The sequence below is a fragment of the Tamandua tetradactyla genome, chromosome 23 (genome assembly GCF_023851605.1).
Source record: "Tamandua tetradactyla isolate mTamTet1 chromosome 23, mTamTet1.pri, whole genome shotgun sequence".
NCBI lineage: Eukaryota > Metazoa > Chordata > Mammalia > Pilosa > Myrmecophagidae > Tamandua > Tamandua tetradactyla.
The window spans coordinates 54,455,224-54,478,684 of record NC_135349.1 but is presented as its reverse complement, the minus strand read 5'-3'; the positions used below and the strand labels follow the sequence as shown (position 1 = coordinate 54,478,684).

General features: G+C 65.3%; 2 protein-coding genes across 2 annotated transcripts; both read left to right on the top strand.

Annotated features, from left to right (window-relative positions):
• The first annotated feature begins 4,605 nt into the window (after nt 1-4,605).
• Nucleotides 4,606-14,251, top strand: GREP1 (glycine rich extracellular protein 1). The gene is given in 29 exon segments (XM_077140321.1): nt 4,606-4,672; nt 4,810-4,842; nt 5,334-5,372; nt 5,478-5,507; nt 5,977-6,012; nt 6,318-6,350; nt 6,468-6,527; nt 6,959-7,048; nt 7,830-7,859; nt 8,427-8,459; nt 8,550-8,588; nt 9,153-9,188; nt 9,933-9,962; nt 10,172-10,201; nt 10,310-10,342; nt 10,423-10,470; nt 10,836-10,865; nt 10,956-10,988; nt 11,332-11,406; nt 11,664-11,675; nt 11,678-12,046; nt 12,352-12,393; nt 12,499-12,531; nt 12,964-13,026; nt 13,229-13,288; nt 13,425-13,538; nt 13,768-13,812; nt 13,908-13,961; nt 14,133-14,251. Coding segments are annotated over 29 exon segments (1,623 nt in total). The 3' UTR covers nt 14,159-14,251.
• A 2,335-nt stretch (nt 14,252-16,586) lies between these two features.
• CLDN9 (claudin 9) lies at nt 16,587-23,429 on the top strand. Its single transcript, XM_077142047.1, has 2 exons — nt 16,587-16,665; nt 16,851-23,429. The coding sequence occupies exon 2, from the start codon at nt 22,479-22,481 to the stop codon at nt 23,130-23,132; it is 654 nt and encodes a 217-aa protein (XP_076998162.1). The 5' UTR covers nt 16,587-16,665; nt 16,851-22,478; the 3' UTR covers nt 23,133-23,429.
• The last annotated feature ends 32 nt before the right edge of the window (nt 23,430-23,461 follow it).

Below are 23,461 nucleotides of genomic sequence, written 5' to 3'. Positions count from 1 at the left end.
TTCTTTCCCCCGCTGGGCTCAGCTCAGGCTGCCCCGCCAACCCAGCCCACATGTCCCATGCATGGAGCAGCACGGGGGGTGCTCCCACCCCCAGCCTCCCAGGGTAGGTCCAAGGCCCAGAGCCGCTCAGGGGACCGCAGCCCCCTCCTTAGCACACCATTAGCATCTCTGGCAGCCGCAGCCCCTGTGACTCAGGCTGGCTCCTTGTTGAAGACCCCCGCGCGTGTCCCCAGGAGGCCTGCGGGGCCGGCGGCCCCTCCCCAGCTTCCTAGAGCCACCCCTGCCAGCCCCGTCTCCCAGAGACCTGGGTCCAGGCCCCCTTCCAATGCCCACTCTTCAAAGTCTGATTCACAAAGACGTATTCACAAAAATGCATATTTTTAAACTCAAAAGCATGCTTCCAATGAACATTTCCCTCTGTGGGGAAGGGCTATCATCTGAAGTTAGGTCCAGACGTCAGGGAAAGGGCCGGGCCTGTGGGCTGCCATCCCGCCCTCGGCCGCCGCGCCGTCTTGGGCAGGGTTCTTAATGCCTCTGAGCCTCAGTTTCCCGTAGGTAAAATGGAGATAATAACCCCACCTACTTCCTGAGAAAACGCACCTGCCGCGCTTCCACCGGGCCTAGATCATTGTTTAATAATAATAACAGAGACGCCCCCTCGTTTGTACGGTGTTCAGGGCTCCTAGGGTTGGTGAACAAAGCTCTTGCCCTGCGCTCCCCACCCCCCACCCCAGCCACCGCGCGGGTTCCCGGGGTCCGAGCGGCGGCGCCGCCGCGAGCGCCCCCGTGTGTCCCGTCCCCGGAACAGCACCGCGAGCTCCTTCCCCGACGGCCGGGCCCCCCCAGAGGGTCCCCGGGAATGGGCGCCCACCCGGGAATGAGGGGAGATTCTTAGACCCCGGAAGCAACAAGGAACCACGACTCAGGAGTGACGTGACTCAAGAGAGGCAAGGAATGACGACCCCGCGTAGGGACGCGGCTACCGTGCCAGGAGAGAGGGGACTCCAAGCCGACCCTCTCCCTTCTCCCCAGCGCGCAGTGCCCGCTTCTGACAGTGGATCGCGGCTACCGGGGTGTTTGCTTTATTGGCACTTGTGACATTGTAAGTTTGTGTCTGTCTCGGTTTGCCAGGCTGCTATGACAAGTTGGCTTAATCAACAAGCATTCATTAGTTCAGGGTTTTGAGGCTGGGAAAGTCCAATGGCAGGATATGGGCAAGGCAGGCCTTCTCCAGGAGACTGAATTCTGGTGCCAGCTGCCAGCAACGCTTGGTGTTTCTTTCTTTTTAATTTTTTAAAAATATTCTTAAATTGCGATATCTTCACGTATCTACAGTGCCTCCAAAGTATACAATCGATGGCTCACAATATCATCACATATTGTGTATTCATCACCATGATCATTTTAAAAATATCTGCATCACTCCAGAAAAGGAAAAAAGGGGGGGAAAAATACATCCCATACCCTTTACCCTTCCCTCTCATTGACCACTAGTATTGTAATTTACAAGATTTATTTTTTTTACCCCTTAATCCTCCCCGCTGCCCAATTATTTAATTTTTTTGTCCTTATTTTTTTACTGATCTGCCCATACCCTGGATAAAGGGAGCATCAGCCACAAGGTTTTCACAATCACACAGTCACACTGTAAAAGCTACATCATTATACAGTCATCTTTGAGAATCAAGGCTACTGGAACACAGCTCAACAGTTTCAGGTACTTCCCTCCAGCCTCTCCAACACCCCAGAAACTAAAAAGGTGATATCTACATAATGCAGAAGAATAGCTTCCAGGGTAACCTCTCCACTCTGTTTGGAATCTCTCGGCTGCTGAGACTTTGTTTAGTCTCATCTCTCTTCCCCCTTTTGGTCAAAAAGTACTTCTCAATCCCGTGGTGCCAGCTCCTTGGGGTTTCTTGACTTGGACCTCTGCCTCCCGCCCTTTATGGCTCCTGTGACTCCCGGGTCCCCACTCTAAGGCCCCTGGTGATATGGACTGAGAACCACCCTGCTTCGGGCCACCCCTTAACTAAAGGTAACATCTCAAGAGTCCCATTTTCAATGGAGTCAGTCCCAGGGAGGCGGATGAGGGACGCGTGTTTGTTGGGGCCACAGCCCCACGTGCCTGTGTCTGCCGCTCCCCCTCTGGACACCGATTTCACAATTGCCTGAGGTTTCCATGCATGGGCAGGTGGGCGGAGCGAAGGAGGTAGCAGGAGCGGCTGCGCCAGGACAGAGCTGGGGTACATGGGAAGGTGTCCCAAGGGGGTGCAGGTGGGAACCTGGGCTGGAGAGGGATCTTCAGCAAGCAGGAGCTCAGAAGGAGTCTGTCCTGTGGGCGCCCGCCACCCCCTGCAAGCTAACGGGATTCCCCACCTCACAGGTGCCACCTGGGGGGAGCAGCTGGCGGGGAATCTGCACCCTTGACGCAGGCTGTGCCGCCTGGGGCGAGCAGCTGGCGGGAAATCTGCACCCTTGATGCAGGCTATGCCGCCTGGGGCTCCAGCAGGGGCTCCCCCAGACTCCCAGAAGTGACTGTGCATGTGGGCCACCCTGTCTCCGTGGGCCCGGGGTGAGTGGAGGGGCCTGGCCGTGCTGGGTGGGGCTGGGAGCTGCGGCCTGCAGGGCCTGGGCCTGAGCCGTCATCCCGCTGGCCAGGGGCCCCAGCCGGCCGGCAGTTTCCACAGGCCCGTGCCAGCAGCCGGGGAGTGCCATCGGGCACCGGCATTCCCGGCTGTGGCCAAGCAGGCACAGGGCCCAGCTTCCCACCTCCCCCTGGGGCTGGCTGCCAGGGCACCCTGCAGGCTGAGTTGTGGGGGTCCGGGTCTGAGTAGGTCTGCAGCAGACGGCCGGGCCAGGGCTGGCATGGGCGTGGGGGACGCTGTGCTGCTTGGGTGTAACTGGGTCTGCTGCACCCCCGTGGATGCATGGGCCAGCAGTGGGGGTGGAGCATGGGGTCACCAGCCAGCTGGGGACACAACCACTGCTTACCCGTCACACAGTCTGCGGTTTACCTCCCCTCACTGTGCCTCAGTTTCCCCATCTGTGAAATGGGCATCAGGAGTTGCTCCTCCCCGCAGCACCCCCCATTCTGGTCGCTATAGCATCATGACAGCCTCAGGCCCCAGAGGGCAGCGGCAGAGCAGGGGTGTGTGCTCCACAGGGGGCCTGCGCCCAGCCTGCTAGCCGTTAGACTGCCCAGCGCCCCCCAGGAGGCTGGGAACCAGTGCCTGGGGGAGTCTGTGAGGAGAGCTCAGCTGCACAAGGTGGGGGAGGGGGCAGGGGCCACCCCTGAGACCTTCCCCGCAGCTGGAGAAAGGTCCAGCCGCAGGGACGCCCCAGGTAGGATGGGCTCAGGGGGCCCGGCTGAGCAGAGGGGCCTCCTGCAAAGGTGGGTCGTGGGTGGCAGTGGGTGACTCGGTATGGTTGTGTGAGCGTGGGTCCTAGGAGGGGGAGTGCACTGGTAGGGGAGGGGGCCAGCAACGGATGACAAAGTTGGGGGAGCAGGCCCGGCCCTGTGCTGGGGGCTTATGAGTGGGGACTGCCTGGGGGGAGCCCCGAGCTGGACGGGGAGGCTAGGCCTGGCCCCCGACGGCGCTGCGAAGCCCCAGTATGAGCTTGGGCTGCCCCCTCCTTGCTGAGCCCCTCTCCAGGCACCCTCCCTGCCTGGGTGGCCTGCCAGGGCCGCGGGACTCCACTGCCAGAGGGGCGAGTGGGCAGACATGCAGGGAGTGGGGCCTCCTGGAAGGGGCTCCTGGGGTGGGGGCTGCAGCATTGCCATCCCCAGCCAGCTCGGTGGGGTCCATAGAACTGAAGAGGTGGCAGCAGGCGTCCAGATCCCCACTTCTCAGGCCTGCCTCCCCTGAGGCCCTGGCACCTGGCCCCGCAGCCACCTCCACCCAGAGCGGAGAGCAGAAGAGTTCACGGCCCCCAGGGCTCCTGCCTCGACCCACCCCTGCAGTCCTGGCCCTAGTCCCATCCTGGGCAGCACAGGGAGGGGGCGCCCCCAGACTCTGCCCCCAAAGCCAGCATCTGCGCTGCCGGCGCAGGAACTGCCTGGCAAGCTGCACCCAGGTGACCCATCCCTGTGGACCACTTCAGCTGGGGACAGAGGGCCTGACACCCACATGGTCCGAATGCCCCGTTAGGTGGGTCCCCACGCTGACTCTTCCTGGGGACCCAGACCCCACCTGCTGCCAGACAGCGGATGACACGGAATCCCTGCCGCACCCTCCTCTGCAACGCTGGCGGCTGCACCCTGAGCGCTTCCCTGCGGGACACAGCAGCCCTACGGCACTGACGCAGCCCCCACCCCAGGACCCCCTTCCAGGAGGCCCCACACCCTGTGTGTCGGCCGCCCCGCCAGCTGCTGGGGGGCCTGTGAGCCGCGGGTGGTGCCAGGGCCGGCCACGGACGGGTGGGGGAGCCCCGGGGGGCGGGCGGGGGCCGTTCCGGCTGTCAGCACCCGTGATGGATGAGGTCCGGGGGCTGCAGGCCGCGCCCCAGCTGCGCAGCTGGGGGGAGGGGGCTGGACCAAGGACCCCCACCCAGTGGGAGCCTTAAAGGGCCACAGGGGCCCGGCCGCCCCACTCCGCCCTGGGCACCATGAGCCCCCGGCCCTTCCCCGCCGCCCTGCTCCTGCTCTGCGCGGCCTCGGAAAGCCTGCAAGGGGGTGGGCGACGGGGACTGCCGGGGGGCCGCTGGGGGCCTGGGGAGGGGACTGGAGGGCTGTGGGGCGGGAGAGGGATTCCTGCCCCCCCCCAATCTCCAGGTCCCAGCGCCCGCGTCAGCTCCCTCTTCTTCCCCCAGGGCTGCCCCCGCTGCCCCCTGGCCTGGGGAAAGGTAGGTGCCCCCCTGGGCGCTGGGGTGGGGGGCAGGCTGGTGTCCCTCCTCTGGGGGAGCCCCACATGCTCCCCAGCCCCAGTCCCTGCCTGGGGCCCCTGGCGACCTAGTCCCCGGGCCCTTGGCTATGGGGAGCAGACACCCCGCGCCCCGGGAACAGTCGAAATGGCTGGCCCCCCCGCTGTGCAGACACAGGAGCCGGGCGGGCGCGGGGCAGGGTCTTGGAGGGTGGGCGGCCTGTGGCAGGAAAGGGGAAGGACAGGGAGCCAGTGTGGGGCACAGGGCGAGCCGGGGCAGGGCCTTTGGGGTGCTTGGGTGGGAGATGGAGTCCCTCCCGAGCCCTAAGGCATCTCAGCCGCAGGGAAGAAAGAGCACCCTCTTCTGACGCCCAGAGTGGGGGGGTGCACTCTCACTGCAGAGAGAGAGGGACGGGCCTGAATCTGGCCCTCTTTGCCCCTCCTGAGCCACCCCCTTTTGCCCCCACCCCACAGGCTTAGGGGGCCTGAGCAGCTACAGTGCAGGTAAAGCAGGTGAGGGGTGGGCAGGGGGCAGCCCTGTGTCCCCCACATGAGGTGGGGCTCCCCAGCCCGGGCCCCTGGTGGCCCTCTAGACTTCACCACTCATTCCCCCCACAGGTTATGGCCCCCCCGGTGGCCTGGGAGCAGGTGAGGGCCTGCGGCAGGGAGGGGTAGAGGGAGGCAACAGCGCTGTCCTGGAGGGGGCAGCCCAGGCCCCCTCCCAGCACACAGCACCCTTTCCCTCCTGCCCCAGTCTCCACCCCTGCTGCCCTGTCCTCCTCCCCCAACCTCACATCCTTCAAGACCGCATTCCCGTGTCCATGCCCCCCCAAACTGCCTGCCCACCACCTCGCCCCCACCAGGCAGGGCGGGGTGGAGAGAGAGGGAGACGGAAGAGGGGCCCGTCCCTGTGCTCCTCAGAATGGGCTGAGAGCCCCACAGGACTGTGGGCCAGGAGGGGACCTGGGGTGCTGGGGGACCCTGAGGGAGGGACCGTGGACCCCCCCATCTGCTCCCGCCTCCCCCAGGCTTTGGAGGGAAGAGGACTCCTGTCCCCACCCCAGCTCCCTCTCCCCCACCCCCGCTTCTCTCCCCCCATCTCCATCTGTCTCCCCAGGCCTCGGGACCAGGAACGGGCTGGGAGCCCTGCCAGGTGAACGGGGTGTGGTCTGGGGGCTCTGGGGGAGGGTGCCAGCCTCCAGCCTTGTGGGGCGTGGAGGGTGGGTGGGGGGTGATGGGGGCAAGGAGGGGGTGGTTGTGTGGTTGCTGTTTAGCTGAGAGTGGGGTGCTTCTACCCCCACCCCAGCTGGGTCCCCAAACTCCTCAGCGCCCTCCCCCTCTCCCCACTGGCCCCCCAGTTCTGAACGGCTATGGAGCAGGTAGGGGTGGGGCCCGGGGAGCTGGGGCCAGGATCCTAGGGGCACCCCAAGACCTCACCTGCTCCCCTGTCTTTCTCAGGCATCGGAGGAGCTGTGAAACCCCAGAAGCCAGGTGAGCCCCACCATCTCTGTCTTTCTGTCCTTCTGTCTGTCTCTCTCCCATTTCCTTCTTCCCGCTGCGCCCCGTGATTCCCGGCCCCCCTCACTTCCTCCTGCCCTGTCTCCCCAGGACTGGGAAATGGGGATGGGCTGGGAGCCAGGGCCTTCCCCAGTGCTGAGACCCAGCCAGGTGAGTTGGGGTGCTGGGGGCTGCAGGGGGGTGGGCCCGGCAGGGCGTGGTGGTGCCGAGCCTGGGCCCCACTCCGAGGGCTGGGTGGTGTCCCATCAGGCTCCCCTGGCCTGGGGGGAGGGGCAAAGCTGGTGACGCCTTGGAGAGGGGAGGGAGGGAGAGAATAAGGACGTCTGGTTTGGTCTTGGGGGCAAAGGCACCCATGCCTCACCCTCCCCACTCCTCACCCCTACTCCTGAGCTCACCCCTTGGGCCGCCGGCTGACCATCTCTGGCCATCTGTCCCGCCGCCGGCAGCCCTAGGCCCTCCCCCCATTCTTCCGGGAGCCACCAGGGACAGGAGGGCGACGGGTCTGCAGAGCTGGGTTCCGGAGGGGGTCCTGGGTTCTGGAGTATGGGGGGGCATTGCTCAGCCTCTCTCCCTCTCCCCAGGCCCGGGAGGACCCCACCGTGTCTCCCCAGGCTTTGGGGGGGCCAATGGTGTGGGAGCCGTCTCCTTTCCCGGGCTAGGAGTGCTGCCAGGTGAGGGGCCTGGGTGGGGCTGCAGGGGGGTGGGGGGCGCTTTCAGGACCATTCTCAGGGCTAGGGGTCAAGGACAGCGCTCTCTGCCCTTCCCAGGCCTGGGGTGGGGGGCAGGAGGGCTCCAGAGGAGTGGTGGCCCCGCCCCCTTCTGCAGCTGCCCCCCCCAGCCCCCAGTGTCCGTGGCGCCCACTCCCTGCTGGGAGTGCTGGGGAGGGGAGAACTGCGTGGGGGTGGGGCACTGAGATGGGGGAGGAACACAGGAGTTGGGGTCTTATGCTTGGGCTCAGGGTGACCAGGTTGGGGAGCCCCAGGTGCCCTTGCCTGCTCCCCAACAGACAGTTGGGGATAGATAGTTGGGGTTTGGGAAAAGCACTAGGGGTGGCCGGGAAGAGGGGCAGAGACTTGGTTTCTGGGGGAGGCCTGGGCAGGGAGCTCTGCCTGCCTCTCTGCCTCCACCCAGGCCTGGGGGCCTGGACTCGGTGTCGTGGGTACTTCCGGGGCTTGGAGGTGTCACTGGGCCAGCCTGGCTGGCGGGGATCCGGGGGCTGGAGTTGCCCCACAGCCGCAGGAAGCCCGAGCCTGGGGGGCTGCCCCCTCCCATCCCCCTCTCTGACCCAGTGCCCCTGCCCTGTCATGGGGCAGCTCCCACAGTCATCCCTCATACCCCACCCCCCCAGCCCTCAGGAGAGCCAGATGAGTGGGGGGGGGGGGCAGGAGAGAGGGGAGCCAGGGACTCCCCACTCAACGCCATCCAATCTTCTCCTGTCTTCCCCCAAAACAGGCCCTGCAGCTCAGAACGGCTTTGGACCAGGTAGGGGTGAGGCTGGGCCACGGGGTTGGGGTCTCCGGGCGCTCCTCTCTCCCCTCTCCTCTCCTCTCCCGGGCTCTGGAGAGGCCCGAGGCCCCGAGGTGCCAGGTGAGCCCTGCCCTGCCTGCTCTTCTGCCTGCTCCCTGCAGTCCCTGGCCCTGCTCCCCTCATTTCATGCCCCCACCTCACTCTGTCCCCCCAGGATTCAGGAACGGGCTGGGAGCACAGCCAGGTGAGGGGGGTCAGGCGGGGCTCAGGACGGGGGTTGGTGGGGGCCGCTCCTGGGGAGGGGGCCAGGACTGGTGAAGATGGGGAGCAGGGAAGGTGCCTCCAGGACCCCTGGTTTCTGGCTTGGCCCTGAAAGGAGGACCCTGGACCCTTGGCCCCAACTCAGCCAGGACCCGCCCCCTGCTCACCCCCCTTTTCCCACAGCCCCCCCAGCTCAGAACGGCTACGGAGCAGGTACAGGAGGGGCTGGCATGGGAGGGGCTGGGGTCAGGGCGCTGGGTCCTGGAGTGGCTCAGAGATGGGGGCCCCTGGGCCCTTCACCTGCTCCCCGTATCCCCCCAGGCTTTGGAGGGGGCGTGAAAGCCCAGAAGCCAGGTGAGCTTCCCCCCACCCCACCCCCGCCTGTCTGCCGCCCGAAGCCCTGAGCCCCCCTCCCTCCCTCACCCACCTCCATCTTTCCCGCAGGATTCGCAGGATTCGGGAACGGGCTGGGGGTGCTGCCAGGTGAGGGAGTCCCAGGCCTGGGCTCTGCGCAGTGGAGGGGGGCGGGCTTGGTGAAGGATTTGGGGTGGGGATGGGGTGGGGGCCTCCAGGATTTCTGGTGCCTGTCCTGGTCCAAGAGGGGCGCCTTCACAGCCCCCTCGGCTGCACCCAAGATCTCCCCAGCTCGCCCTCCCCGTCCCCACCTCCCAGGGGCCTGAAGCTCCCCAGCCAGGGGTGCCGTGCCCTGGCACAGACCCCCGCAACCCCCGAAGCAGACTCACCCCTTCCTCGGCCTCTCTCCCCAGGCTCCGGCGGGGCTGGTGGAGGGGGTGGGGGTGGGGTGGGGCCCCTCCCGGGGGGTGGGGCCAGCCAGGTGAGGACACCTGGGCCAGGAGCCCGGCCCCTGGGCGGGGGTAAGGCGGCGACGGGGGCCCAGGGGGACAGAGAGCTGGTTCTGAGTGGGGGGGCAGCCTCTGCCTCTCCCCAGGCCTGGGATGGCCATGAAGCCCCCGAAGCCATGTAAGGAGAGCCCCGCCCCCGCCCCGCCCCCTGCTGAGCCCCCCACGCCCCGGTTTTCCTCCCCAGGATATGGTAACGGAAACGGGCTGGGAACCCCGGCAGGTGAGGGCAGCTGGGTGCGCCCAGAGGTGCTGGGAGGTGGGGAGGGAGGGGCAGAAGCAAGAGCGGGGGTCCGGGGGCGGGGCAGGCTGGGTGGGGGCGGGGCGGGGCGGGGCAGGCTGGGTGGGGGCGGGGCGGGGCGGGGCAGGCTGGGTGGGGGCGGGGCGGGGCGGGGCAGGCTGGGTGGGGGCGGGGCGGGGCGGGGCAGGCTGGGTGGGGGCGGGGCCGGTCGAAGCCCCCAGAGCCAGAGGAGCGGAGAGCTCCCCACCTCTTGCTCTCGCCTCCTCCCCGCCTCTCTGTGCCCCCCTGTGTCTCCCTCAGTCCCTCCCCGCACCGTCCCTTCTGCCCCATAGGGCAGGAATCTGGGGCTGGGCCCGGGTGAGGCCCCGACATGAGGTTCAACCCCTGCCTCCCGAGTGCAGGGCCTCGGTCCCGGGGCGGGTGGGGACAGTTGGGGACAGGCAGGGACCCCAGCCCGGGCCGCCCACCATCCCCCGCCCCCCGCAGACCCTGCAGCTCAGAATGGCTTTGGACCAGGCAGGCGCGGGCTGCGCCCCGGGAGGCCTGGGGGATGGGGGTCTCCGGCGCTCCCCTCTTCCTCCCCCCTCCTTTCCCAGGAGGGCCCTGGAGGGCCCTGAGGCCCCGGGGTGCAGGGTGAGCCCTGCCCTGCCTGCCCCTCTGCCCACTCCCCGCAGCCGCTGGCCCTGCTCCCCTCATTCATGCCCCCACCTCGCCCTGTCCCCCCAGGATTCGGGAACGGGCTGGGAGCACAGCCAGGTGAGGGGGGCCCGGTCGGGCTCAGGGCAGGGTTGGTGGGGGCCGCTCCTGGGGACGCGGGGGAGGGGCGGCAGGACTGCTGAAGATGGGGGGCAGGGAAGGTGCCTCCAGGACCCTTGGTTTCTGGCTTGGCCCTGAAAGGAGGACCCTGGACCCTTGGCCCCAACTCAGCCAGGGCCCGCCCCCTGCTCACCCCCCTTTTCCCACAGCCCCCCCAGCTCAGAACGGCTACGGAGCAGGTACAGGAGGGGCTGGCATGGGAGGGGCTGGGGTCAGGGCGCTGGGTCCTGGAGTGGCTCAGAGATGGGGGCCCCTGGGCCCTTCACCTGCTCCCCATATCCCCCCAGGCTTTGGAGGGGGCGTGAAAGCCCAGAAGCCAGGTGAGCTTCCCCCCACCCCACCCCCGCCTGTCTGCCCTGAGCCCCCCTCCCTCCCTCCCCCACCTCCATCTTTCCCGCAGGATTCGCAGGATTCACAGGATTTGGGAACGGGCTGGGGGCGCTGCCAGGTGAGCGGGCACCTGGGGGACAGTCAGCATCTGGGGCGCCGCCCCCTGCCTCTCTCCTAGGCCTGGGGTGGGGGTGGGGGCAGCACTGGGGACTGATCTAGGGGAGGAGTACTGGGGGAGGCCCCTGCTCACGATGCCGGGGGAGGCTGGGAAGGGAGGAGAAAGGGGGGGCCTGGGGGGGCGAAGGAAGGAGGGTCTGGGGTGGGGAAGGCAGCCCCTGGTCCCGCGTCCTTGAGGGCTCCCACCCGCCTAGGAGATGGAGGATGGGGACAAGTTCTCCAAGGCTGGACCCCTAAGCTGGAGAAAAGGGAGCCAGGCTGGCTGCTGCCTCCCTCTTAGGGCTGCCCCCGCCCTCCCTCCCCCAGGCCCTGCGTTCCCCATGGGCTCCCAACCAGGTGCTGGCGGCAGCGGGGTGGGGGGTGGGGGGACCGCTGCTGGGGCTCCGGAGGGCTGGGCCCCTCACCTTCTCCCCATCTCTTGTCCAGGCCTTGGAGGGATCATGAAGCCCCAGAAGCCAGGTGAGCCCTTCCTCTCTGGCCCCCACTTCTCTCAAGGCCGAAAATGGCCCCTACCCCCTACTGCCTACCGCCCCCGCCCCCACCCCGGGATACAGGAAGGGGATTTCCCAGGACCAGGGGACACAGGAGAGGGAAGCCGGTGCAGGACCCGAGTATGGGGCAGGGGACACGAGGGCAGGACATCTGGGTCCTGGGGGTGGGGGCACAGCTTCTCTCTTTCCTGCAGGCCTGGGAGGGGGGAGTGAGAGAGCCCCATCTCCCCATCCCTAGCCTGCACCTCCTCCCCCCTCTCCTTCCAGGAAGCTCCCCCCCAAATTGCCCCTCCCTCTTGTTTCCTCCCCAGGATATGGCAACGGAAATGGGCTGGGGGCTCAGCCAGGTGAGGCAGCAGGGGCCAGGCCTGGGGGCCTGGAGGGAGGTGGGCGGGATGTTGCCAGAAGGTGGAAGGGGCTGGGAGTGCCAAGAGCAGGACCCAGGCCAAGGGGCGCTGGGCCTTGCCGGGGCCGGGTCCCCGGGCTCCCCAGAGCAGGCTGGCCCTGTGGCCTTGGCCTGGCGGACGTGTGTGTCCTGGAAGCCACTGCAGGCAGGTGGCTGGGCCCAGCTGAGGCCAGGAGGGTGACTCGGGGTGCACAGCTGGCCGGGACCACTCCCCACCCCCTTCCTCCCCCATCTCAGGTCCCTGCAATGGGGGGTCCCCCCACTGCTCCTCCCAGGGCCTTCCACTCCAGGGGTCCCTTCGGAGAAAAGGGGCGGGCGGCGGGGCCCCAAATCCCAGGCCTGCCCCCCAGTGCAGAACGGCAATCTCCCAGGCCAGTGTGGAGCAAGGGTCGCGGGTGGGCAGGAGGCACCTGTCTTAGAGGGCTGGACCCAGCTGGGCTGCTCAGAGGTCCCCACCAGGCCCGTGACTTGTCACACGGACATGCCTGACCCTGGCTCTGGGACCCCACATGAACCCCTTCAAGGCAGCTTCCTCCCTCCCCGAACCCCCTGTCAGGCTGCAGCACCCCAAACCCACCCTGCCCGGCCTCACTCCCGCCCCCCTGACTTCCGGCTGCCCGGTGGGGACTGAAGCCACAGAAGACAGGTGTGAGTCTTGTCTTCTTCCCCCAGAGGTCGCAGTGGGCAGGACCACTGGGTCCAGCCCCTGTCCCCACACCACGTGGGGACACCGCTCTAAAGGCTGCGGCAGCTTCGGGTTCCATGAGGCCGGGAAGTTCTTCCCTGAGTCTACCCTCAGTCTCTCCTGTTGTTGGGAGAAAACCGCCCCCCCCCTTCCTGCCCCATGTCTGGAAGGTCCTCGCCGGGCCACCCGAGGAATCAGGGAGTGCCCAGAACTCCCCACTGACCTCCTTCCTCCTTCCAGGGTACCAGCTCCCAAACGGCCCCGGACCAGCCTCAAAACTGGGTGAGGGGTCCTTTCCCCTCCCCTCCCCTCGGCCAGCTTGGGAGGGCAGGGGAGAGGCCGTGGTCCCTGGGACCCCCTTCTCTGACCGCTGTTCATCTCCCCCAGGCTTTGGTGGCACCCTGAGGCCGCAGAAAGTCGGTGAGCCCCCCAGGGCCCCCATCCTGAGCACAAACTGGCATCTCCCTCGCCACCTGCCACTCCCGGTTCTGGCCCAGTCTCGTCCCTTTTCATCCCAGTGCACATTTGCTGTGCACTGGGCCTTACTGGTGGCCGGAGCAAGTAAGAGTGACAGACTGAGGCCAGGTGGAAAGGAAAGAGTAGCTGAGACACGAAGCTGCCCAGAGGAGCCAGGGAAGGCTTCCTGGAGGAGGTGACACTAAGGAGTCACAGGGATTAATTGGTTGAGGTGGGGTGGGGGCTGGTGCATGATCCAGGCAGAGAGAACAGCCAGTGTGAGGCCCTCTCCCAGCTACCTCTGGGTCAGTTTGTCCTCCTCTCTCTCTGTCCCTGGGAGCTGGAGCTTCTCCTCCCCACTGTGCCCCCGCTTCCTCTCTATTCTCTCTCCCGCAGGTTTTGTTTACAGAAATGGTGGTCTGGGAGTGGGGGTCTTCCCTGAAGCCCGCCTGCAGCCAGGTGCGGGGGTGGGGGGGCTGGGGAGCGCACCGGGCTCAAGGCCACCCCCCCACCCCCACCCCCACCCCTGACATCCTTTTTCCTCCTCCAGTCTTCCTACGGCCCATGGCTTTAGGGACAGTGAGCCCGACAAGGGGCCAGGGGCCTGGGGCTGGGAGGGTGTCCCCAGGGGCTGGCCAGGAACCACATGGGTTTCTTGCAGGGTATGGGGAGGAAGCTATTGTGTACCCCAAAGCGGCCGCTCCAGCCCCTGAAGGAAATGGTAAGAGGTGAAGGCTCAGGAAGCAGACCGACCCCGACCCCGGGAAGCTACAGGGAGCGGCTCCGGGCTGGGGGGCCTGGGGCATCCGGGGTCAGCCCTGGTGGGCAGGAGTGTCCCTGCAGCTCTCCTCTTGCAGGTCAGACCACGGCCCTGAGGGGCTCCCCCTGGCCATCCCTCCAACCCTGGGGGGCTTCCCTGAAGCCTGGATATGGGACTGAGGGCATGTATCCAGGGCCCAGGAGCCAGCCAGGTAAGCGGGCACGCAGGAGAGCGTGGGGGCTGCTGCGAGGAGCAGGGACAGTGTCCTGGGCACTGCAGAGAGAGGGAGGGCCCAGCGTGTGGCCTAGAGGCTCAGGAGAGGGGGCAGAAACTTGGAGGAGGGGCCTCCAGCCAGCCTGGCCACTGGACTGTGGTGACAAGGTGATGGAAGTGGGGACAAGGGCCAGCACAAACTCAGCACCCACCTCCCCTCCCCCTAGGGCCCTATGCACAGCTGAGGCTGGAGTTGGGTCCTGGGCCATTCCGTGAGTGGACGTTCCCCGGACCCTGGGAAGGTGGGGTGGGTGAGGGGAGAGCGGGGACTCCCTCAGTGACCCTGGGCTGTGTGTCGGTGCCTTAGGGGGGCCCGAGGTGAAGAGAGGACGCAGTGGCCTGCCGGGAAACGGCTACGGAGGTGAGAAGGGGACACCCGCTCCAGCCCCAGAGGCCCCGATTGTCCCCCCTGCAGATTTGGGGATGGGAGAGCGGAGCCCAGAGGAGGGGGGCCCAGGCCCCTCGGGGAGGAGACAAGAGGACACGCCCCACCGGCCTGGCCCTCCCTAGACCCTGCTCTGCCTCTTTCCAGGTCGCTGCCCTCTTGGGAAATGCTGAGCCTGGAGTTGCAGAAGGGCTGACCCCCGGATGTGGCTCCGGCGCCGCCTACTCTGGGTCTCCTCGGGGTGGGGGGCGGGGCGGCTGGAATGAATAAAGACATGGAACATGCTTCCCTGCCTCTGTGTGCAGGGCGGGAGGGGTTGGCTGACTGACAGGGGGAGGGCACAGCTTTCATCCGCACCTCATTCATTCATTCAACAAACGTCAGTGTGGCCACCTGCTGGGCACTGTGCTCGGAATCAGAGACTCTGAGAAGAGACAGACTGATGCCCACCCCTGGGGAAGGGCTGGGGTCACAGGGTCGCAGGGGAGCCACGTCTGGAGGAGAGGACTCCTGCGTGGAAAAGAACAGGCCATCATCAGTGTCTCAGTTAATAATCAAATTATTAAGGTTATTAAATGAAAAGTCTCCCTTTTCTTTAAGCCTTTATATTTATCTCTCAGGTGCCTCTCCCAACTGATCTAGTAATTTGAATGTAAAGATCGCTTTCACGTTCTTTGATTCATGTTCAGTTAGATTTTAAATTTGACAGGCTGGCTTCCCCCACTATTTAAAAAGCCTTACAGACCCGATGCACTAAATCCCTTCAGACGTTTCAAACAATTATAAACATAATTGACTCTGTTCTCCTAGTGGAGTGGGTGCACAAATCCAAACAAGCAACCTCTCAAGCATTTAAGGTGCTGTTGGAAAGGAGTATCAGACAGTTAATATGCCAGGTTACCGAACTGTAACACCGTGGATAAACTTTTAACATCTTTGAAAGCCAGGCCCGGCTCTTGTGTAAGTGGGACTGCCCCTGGCTCCCTTCATTCTTTCACCTCATCAGGCCCGAGTCCCTCTAAGACCACACACTTCTTGCAACCTGGCAAGGCTTTGACTGAAGAAGCTCCAGGGGAATAGAGTGGATGGGATTCTGCCAACCTGAGGAGTTGGCAGAATCTTTTTATACCCTGATTGGCGAAAATGGGCTAAGGCGTGGGCTAACACCTCAACACACTGTACGCACAAGGTTTGGGGTCAATATCTGACAGATTCCAGAAACATTATTTGGGACTCCAGCCTGACTACCCTTAGCCTATCTCATTTGATTTGTTCCTTTCGAGGATCAGTGTAGATTTCTTTCCCCCACGGAATTACTGATTCCTTTTCAGGATTCCAGTGGTCTCATCTTGCCTTTCTCTAGCCCAAGGTGTGGGATAAGCACCACTGCAAGGTTTTTTCTCTTTACTGGACAAAGTGTTAACCAGAGACCAACCTCTGGGCACAGGGGCAGCGGGTGCGGTCCCTTCTGAACCGCCTGCAAAGCCTGTCTATTATTGTTCCGATAAAGATTTCCATACTCCAGTTTAAAATAGATGGACCGTTTTCTCCTTTTTTCCTGAATTACCAGCGTCTCACTCATCTGTCATTCACAAATGCTACACATCGCCACCAAACTTTCGGGTTTCGATAAGATAAATCTGTTCAGACCTTGGCCCACCAAGGACCCTCACTCCGGACTCCCGATGGACGGGGCGGATGGGGGCGGGGACCGGGCGCACGCCACTGTCGCAGGGTTGGTGGCGGCGGCTCCGCGCAGCCTCCGTCCAGGCGGGGGCGCCCTCTACGCACCGCGGCCGCCCGAACCCAGGGGCGGGTTCGCCCGCGGGCAGCGCGGGGAGCACGGATTGGCTGGAAGCAGAAAAGGGCGGGGAGAGGGCCTTGCCTGAGCGCGCCGCTGCCCCTCATTGGGTGTCCTGGCTGGCTCTTGCAGGCCGGCGGAGCGACGCGAGAGGCCGCAAGCGCACCGGCCTCTGATTGGCTAGCGCGCAGCGGAGGGCGCCCCCGATTGGCTGGGTCGGTCGGAGCCGCGGCGCGTTTCGCGCCGGTGGATTGAGGCAGCGGCAGCGGCGGCGGGCGCGCGCGGGGTCCGGACAAGCTGGCGGCGCGGGTGCCCCCCCCGCGCTCGTCCCCGCGGCTCGCCCGCGCCCCCGCGAGCCTGGGCCGGCCGCTCGCGCCGCCGCACCTGCCGCTGCCGGGCCTCCCGTCCGGGCTGGGCCCCGCGCCCCAGCCGCCGCCCGCGGCGCTCGCCCTGGCCGAGCTGCCCCCGCTGCCCGCGCTCCCGCGGCGGCCCGAGGCGCTGGCATCCTGGGGCCCCGGCGCGTATCTGGCGCTGCCCGAGCTGCCGCCCGCCGCCTGCGCCGCCCCGCCGCCCGCCGCCGCGCTCGCCCAACAGGGCCTGCCGCGCCTGCCCGCCCCCGCGCCGCCGCCCGCGCACCTGCCGCTGCCGCCGCTGCCCGCCGCCGTCCTGGCAGCCGCGCCCGAGCCCGTGGGCGCCCGCGGCCGCCCGCCCCTGCTCGCCGAGCCGCCCCCGCAGCCGCTGCCGCCGCTGCCCGCGCGCCCCTCGCCCGCAGCGCTGCTGCCGCCGCCGCCCGCCTTCCCCCCGGCCCCGCCGCCGCCACCCTGGTGCCTGTCGCCGCCCTGCTGACCGCACGGCCCGCCCGGGGCCGCCGTCCCCGACGTGAGTGCTCGCCTTCGCCCCGCCGCCCCGCCGCCGGGCCCCTGCGGGACGTGGGGGACGGGAAGCCGTGCCCTGGGCCGGTGTGGAGGAGGTGGCTGTCAGGCGGGGCCCGGCAGCCTGCAGCCCCGGGAGGTGAGAGCAGCAGTGTAGGGTGCTTTAGCGGAGTCGTCCCCTTTCCCCTGCAGGACCAAAGCTCGGCTGCCTCAGCTCGAGTGTGCGCGGCGTCGCGCAGGTGCTGGCCCGGTCCCCGGCCTGGAGATGTCACACTTTCCGACGGGATGGAGCCGGCAGCCGCCGCCAGCACAGCAGCGGGTAATGGATGGCCGATACTTGGCGCCAGCGGGAGGGTCACGCGCCTGTCACGTCATCCCACGACAGGAGAGGGACAGTAGAGCTCCCACGGTGATCAGAAAGGAAACTCCTGTGCTCCAGATCTTTTCCACGTGGTTCCCGGCAGCCTGAAGGACTCAGAATAAAGTTCTCTTTGTTCTTCAGGTGACCCGGCTCAGGTAACCAGGCGGATGTCTCCTCTCAGTGGCCTCTTCCAGCAGCAGGCCACACCCAGGGACCAGGGGACCCAGGAGCCGGGCCGGGCCCCACCCCACTGGCCAGGAGGGCGACCTCTGTATTTCCTGGGCTGTTTCTTCAGTTTACCACCAACTGGGCAGCTTAGCCCAACAGAACTGCCCTCTCTCAGGGAGGACCTTCCGGAGGTTGGTGGCTCCAGGTGTTCCTTAACTTGGGGCCACATCCGTCCTTTCTGTGCTCCTGTTTTTATATTGACCTTCCTTTTACTGTCTCTTCTGGGTTTCTTATGGGGACAGCTGGCATTGGGTTTATGGCCCACCCTAAATCAGGGTGACCTTTTGAGATCCTTAATTGCATCTGCAAAGACCTTTATTCAAAGAGGATCATGTTCACAGGTTCCGGGGATGAGAACTGGGACGTCTGTTTGGGGGGGGCGGGCGGTCTTCAGCCCACTCCAGGCAGGGTCCCCATATCTGTGGGGCTGGCCCACCCCCAGGCTGTCCTCCCAGGGCCTGCTGGGTTTTAGGCCCCGATCCCGAGTCCTGGGTGCCCCTGGCTCCTCAAGCAGGAACCCAGGATGTTAGAGCTTCATGAAGCTGTCCCAGGCACAGAAGGGAATCCAACGAGTGTTGAAGTGTGGCATGTCCCGGTGGGGTTTGACTTGCCGACTGCATCTGCCTCCCTTTACCTGGTGGGTCCTTCCCTCTCAGCTGGGAGTTGCACAGTAAATAGGAAGGAAGCAGTGACTGTGTACTCTTTTTTTTTTTTTATGTTTTAATATTTTTATTGAGATATCTTCTTGCAGCATACAGTCCATCCACAGTATATGAGTGGCTTGTGATATCATCATATAGTTGTGTAATCAACACCATGATCATTTTTAGAACATTTACATCACTCCAGAAAAAAGACAAAAGAAAAACCCCATACATACATCCCATATCCCTTACCTCTCCCTCTTACTGACCACTACGATTGCAACTTATCCAATTATTTTTTTACCCCATATTCTCCCCTATTGTTTAATTATTTTTTGTCCTTTTTTTACTCTTCTGTCCATACCCTGGATTAAGGGAGCATCAGCCGCAAGGCTTTGGCAATCACACGGTCACAGTGTAGAAGATACATAGTTACACAATCATCTTCAAGAACTAGCTACTGGAACACAGGTACTTCCCTCCGGCCACTCCAATACACCACAAACTAAAAAGGGATATCTATATCATGGGTAAGAATAGCCTCCAGGATAACCTCTCAACTCTGAAATCTCTCAGTCACTGACACTTTATTTTGTCTCATTTCTTTCTTCCCCCTTTTGCATAAGTAGGCTTTCTCGATCCCATGATACTGGGTCCCTGCTCATCCTGGGAGTCCTGTCCCACATTGCCAGGGAGATTTTCACCTCTGGGAGTCATGTCCCACGTGAGGAGAGGGAGTGCAGGGGGAGGGCAGTGAGTTCCCCTGCCAAGTTGGCTTAGGGAGAGAGGCCACATCTGAGCAACCAAAGAGGCTCTGTGGGTGACTCTTAGGCATAGTTATAAGTAGGCTTAGCCTCTCTTTCTTAGGATCACACAAGATTGTAGGGGTGGACCCCAAGGTCGAGGGTCCAGCTTGTTGAACTGGTTGTCCTGACTGTGTACTCAAAGTAGAGAAGGTTAGGCTGATGCCTGCGCCTACCCCAGCCTCAGAGGACATTCCAGAGTGGTAATTGCAGCTGGCTTGGAAGTTGTCCATCAGGGCAGCTGGTAAGGTTAATGCTGCCCCTCATGCACCAGCCAACAGCTCTTCTGCCCTTGACATGGTACCTTGTCCAGAGCCTGTCCCTAGGGGACCCCTGGAGTGCCGGGAGCATCCACAGCCTAGGAGGGTAACTGTGGCGCCTGGGCTGAGGACCCTCTGTTCTCTGTTTTACAGCCAGGAGGCCCTGGCTCGGTGTGATTAGGTCCAGCACTGTCACTGCAGGAGCTTCCTGGCCCCGGGCCTCGAGGGAATTTGGGGGAGGGAAGGCAGGAAGGGCCCTCAGTCGTGCTGCCTGCCAGAAAGGGGGCCCCAAGAGGCCTGCTCACCCCCTGGGAGCTCGGCCTGCGGGCCTGGGCAGGCTTTGCAGCCAGCCTCGCCTTTGCCTCCTGCATTTCACTGGAGCTCCCTGAGCTCTGGGCCTGTAGCAGGGAGCCGGGAAACACCCTCAGCTATGGGGATCTGGGGCGGTCGCTGCTTCTCAGCTTGTGCGTTAACTGAGGCCTGGGACTCCTGGGAAGTGGGGGTGAGGCTGGCCTTGGGCCCTTGGCATCCCCACCTGTCCCAGTGCCGGGGCTCTGGGTGGCCCCTCGTTTTCCCCCTCTGTCTGGGGTCCTGTGCCCCTCTGAAGGGCGCAAGGTGGCAGTGGGACTAGTGCTAGCCGGCCCACTCACCTAGCTGAGCGCCGGCTGCTCCTTCCCCCTCCGCGTCCCAGAGCCCAGAAGGTTCTCGGGATGGAGGCAGTTGAACATTCCCGGCCATTGAGATGGTAACTACGCCCGGGGTGGGCCCAACCCCCTAGAACACCGGCAGTCCCCAGCGGGCCCCAACCTTAACCCTTTGGCGCCCAGGCTCCTGTGGATCGGGGTAGACCAGCAGGCCCAAGAGAGGGGCCCGCCCTGGGAGAGGCCTCCGGTGGGGGTGCGTCCCTGCCATCGGGCAGCCGGCTCCTGTCTGCTTCCCCTCCCCTTTCCCCTGGCCTCGGGGGAGGTGCTTTGTCTTCACAGGAGGATCAGAGGAACCTTAGGGTGGGAGGGAACTGAAGCCGGCGGGATTGGGCGCTGGGTGGGGGTCTGTGCCCGGCACCCATCTCCCATATGGCCAGCAGCCCTGGGCAGTGCAGGAATCCCCTCTTTGCTGGCACACACTGGGCCAAAGGGGAACTGGGGCCTAAAAGTGGGGTCCCCTCAGGCCCTTTCAGTGCATGTGCCCCCCAACCCCCATCCCCCCGCCCAGCCCCTTTCCTGAGGGGTTGTGGGGTTTGGAGCTTGCAGCTGCCCCGGGAAGGAAGGGCTCTGCAGGCAGGCCCCAACTTGGTCATCCTGGGCCCAAAGCGAGAGGATGGGGAAGGATGGAAGCCCCCACCCCCTGGGGGGTGGGCAGCAGGGAGGGGGGAGGGGAAAGGAGGGGGAGGCCACCAGAGACCCGGGCCTGTGCCGCTGGGAGACACCTGCCCAAACCTGTGCGGCCGGATTCCTGGAGGCTGAGCGGGAGCCCCTGCTGGGCTGGCCTCCCTCTGTCCTCCTCTCAGCCACCCCCACCCGCCCAGGCCTCTGGGCGCTGCAGTCTGAGGCCCCGGGCCTGGAGGAGCTGTGGACGGCCTCTTCGCTGTCCTCCAGCTGCAGTAGAGCCTCGGGGCTGCCCGGGACCCCCCACTGCAGAGCCCACCCTATACTCCTCCATCTCCGCCTCCTGGGCCCCCGGGAGCCCCTGCCCAGAGCCCGTGGGGAGGCACCAAAGGCCGGTAAGGGCCCCTGCCGCATCTCAGGAGGAGGCGAGTCCTCCAGCTGTTTTGGGTCACAGACCCTTTCGTAAAACTGACAAGATCCAGAAATCTCCAAAAAAGTAAAAGCTAAAGCCCTTTCCATGTCGCAATGTGCCCCCCCCCCCGGTTGGCACCCAGCGAGGGTGTCCCCAGCCCCCTGTAGGGTGGGCCCACCAGAGACCTGTGTGGGGGTGGGGAGGATGGAGGGGGATGAGGGGTGGACGTGCTGAGCAGGGCAGGGTGGGACGCGGGCCTGCCTCCTGGGCCCTCCTGGAGTCACCTCTCCGGGCTGACCTTTCCCAGGAGAGGATGCAAGTGAGGGGCCGCCGAAGCCAGGGCTCACCCTGTGCTCTTGAGAATCCTCCAGCCTCTTGGAAAGAAGATGGGCAACCCCCCCCCCCACTTCTACCTCAAATGAGGGGTGGCAGGAGTTGCTAGCCAGAGAGGGCCCACAGAGGGACTCGGAATCCAGGAACCCCCTGAGAGGAGGGGCGCTTGGCTGTGGGTCAGATTCCAGGGGTCCCGTGAGGTCTCTCACCTAAGGAGGGTGTGCCGGGTGGGAGCAGGATTTGTGCCTTGGTCTGCATGACTCTCAGGGTGCTCCCTGGAGGTGGGGGGAGAGTCATGGGCTGGGGAGGGAGGTTTTACCCGCCTCCCCTCACGCCCACCTCCATAGTGACACAGCCTGGCCGGCCACTTATTTCCCACAGAAGAGAGCCGGGTCCTGGGCCGCAGCTCCCCCAGTTTCCTGTACCCCCCAGGCCCGTGTGCCTGTGCCCCACCCCCTCCCACAACAGGCTCTCTATCCCCTGGCCCCCAGGGGCCTTCAGCACAGCCAGGCCCCCCAGTTTCAGCAGGGGGGGGAGGGCACACCTGAGCCGAGGTAGAAGTGGGGGGGGGTTAGTTTTCTAGGCCGTTGCCTGGGCAATGCCACCCGAGCTGGGCGCCGGGCACCTGTTGCCCCGGGAACGGTGCAGGCGGGGCCCCTCCCTTGGGAGCTGCCAGGGCTCCTGGGCTGAGGCTGGAGACAGATCGGGTTCCGGAGAGTCCCGGTAGGGGCCGGGCGGGGAGCGTGGCTCCGGGGCGGCTGGGGGGCATTTGCATCAAGAAAGAGGGGGCCGTGGGGGCCGAGCAAACTGGCGGTGGGAGAGGAGGCAGGCTCCGGGGGACGGAGCACCTCGAGCCCAAGCCCGTTATTTTGTGACTGTCTCCCCTGGCTTCCGTCACCCCGCAGCCTCAGTCCCGGGAGCTACCACCGTGCCGAGGTGGCTTCCTCCCCATCCCCTCCTGGCCACAGTATGTCTCCCCTCCCTGGCCCCCCCCTCCCCGCCCATGGCAGCCTGAGCCCGCCCCTCCCCGTCCCCGTGGTTTCCCCGGTCGCAGCCTCCCTGCTCCCCTCCCTCAGCCTTAAAACTCCGCCTGCCAGCTGTGAGTCCTCTGTCCCCAGGTGGCACCTGCGGTTCAGCGAGAGCCCAGCCAGAGCCCCGCGGCGTCCGGGACGTGGTGGGTCGTCGGCCGAGGCTGCGGCAGCCACTGGGCCGCTGATGGGCCCCGGGGCCCCCGGGGGAGGCCCGTCCTTAGCCTCCAGGACCGTGAGGTCAGTGGGCGTGCAGCGAGGGCCCGAGACACTCCTGTGAGAGGGGAGGCGTGGAGAGGGGACCCCCAGATGTGACGACCGTCCTGGACTGCGGACACTGTCGGACCTTCTCCCCCTCCTGCCGGGCACCGAGCGTCCACCCCCCACGTGCCCAGCGCCGCCCAGGAGACCTAACCCAGAGGACAGATGGCTTCGGCTGGCCTGGAACTGCTGGGCATGACCCTGGCCGTGCTGGGCTGGCTGGGGACCCTGGTGTCCTGCGCCCTGCCCCTCTGGAAGGTGACGGCCTTCATCGGGAACAGCATCGTGGTGGCCCAGGTGGTGTGGGAGGGGCTGTGGATGTCGTGTGTGGTGCAGAGCACCGGCCAGATGCAGTGCAAGGTGTACGACTCGCTGCTGGCGCTGCCCCAGGACCTGCAGGCCGCCCGCGCCCTCTGCGTCGTCGCCCTCCTGCTGGCCCTGCTCGGCCTGCTGGTGGCCATCACGGGCGCCCAGTGCACCACCTGCGTGGAGGACGAGGCTGCCAAGGCCCGCATCGTGCTCACCGCGGGCATTCTCCTGGTCCTGGCGGGCATCCTGGTGCTCGTTCCCGTCTGCTGGACGGCGCACGCCATCATCCAGGACTTCTACAACCCCCTGGTGGCCGAGGCCCTCAAGCGGGAGCTGGGGGCGTCCCTCTACCTGGGCTGGGCGGCAGCTGCCCTGCTCATGCTGGGCGGGGGGCTGCTGTGCTGCACGTGCCCCCCGCCGCAGGCCCCCCGGCCCCGGGGCCCGCGGCTGGGCTACTCCATCCCCTCTCGCTCGGGCGCGTCCGGGCTGGACAAGAGGGACTATGTGTGAGGCCGGGGCCGAGCCCCCCACCTCCTCCAGGCCTGCCCGGACACCCTGCTCGAGCCCTCGCCTTGCCCCTACCCCCGGGCAAACCCCCCTTTCCAGAAGCCCAAGGCTGTGGGTTCTCTGTGCAGATGCCCCCCGCCCCCTGCAGTCCCCCCACCCCTGGAACCTGGCCACACCAGGGGCCATGGCTTCTCAGCTCGCCACCCTGGAGCACGGGGCCCCCTGGCCAGGCCACTGCCAGCATCCAGAGCACCCTCTGCTCACTTTCCACCCCCACCTCGAGTTGGGAATAAAAAAATCATCAGCAACTTGGCTCCCTCCAATATGTGTAG

Excerpts from the sequence above, each read along its gene's own strand:
- CLDN9 (XM_077142047.1), top strand. The coding sequence starts at position 22,479 with ATGGCTTCGGCTGGCCTGGAACTGCTGGGCATGACCCTGGCCGTGCTG.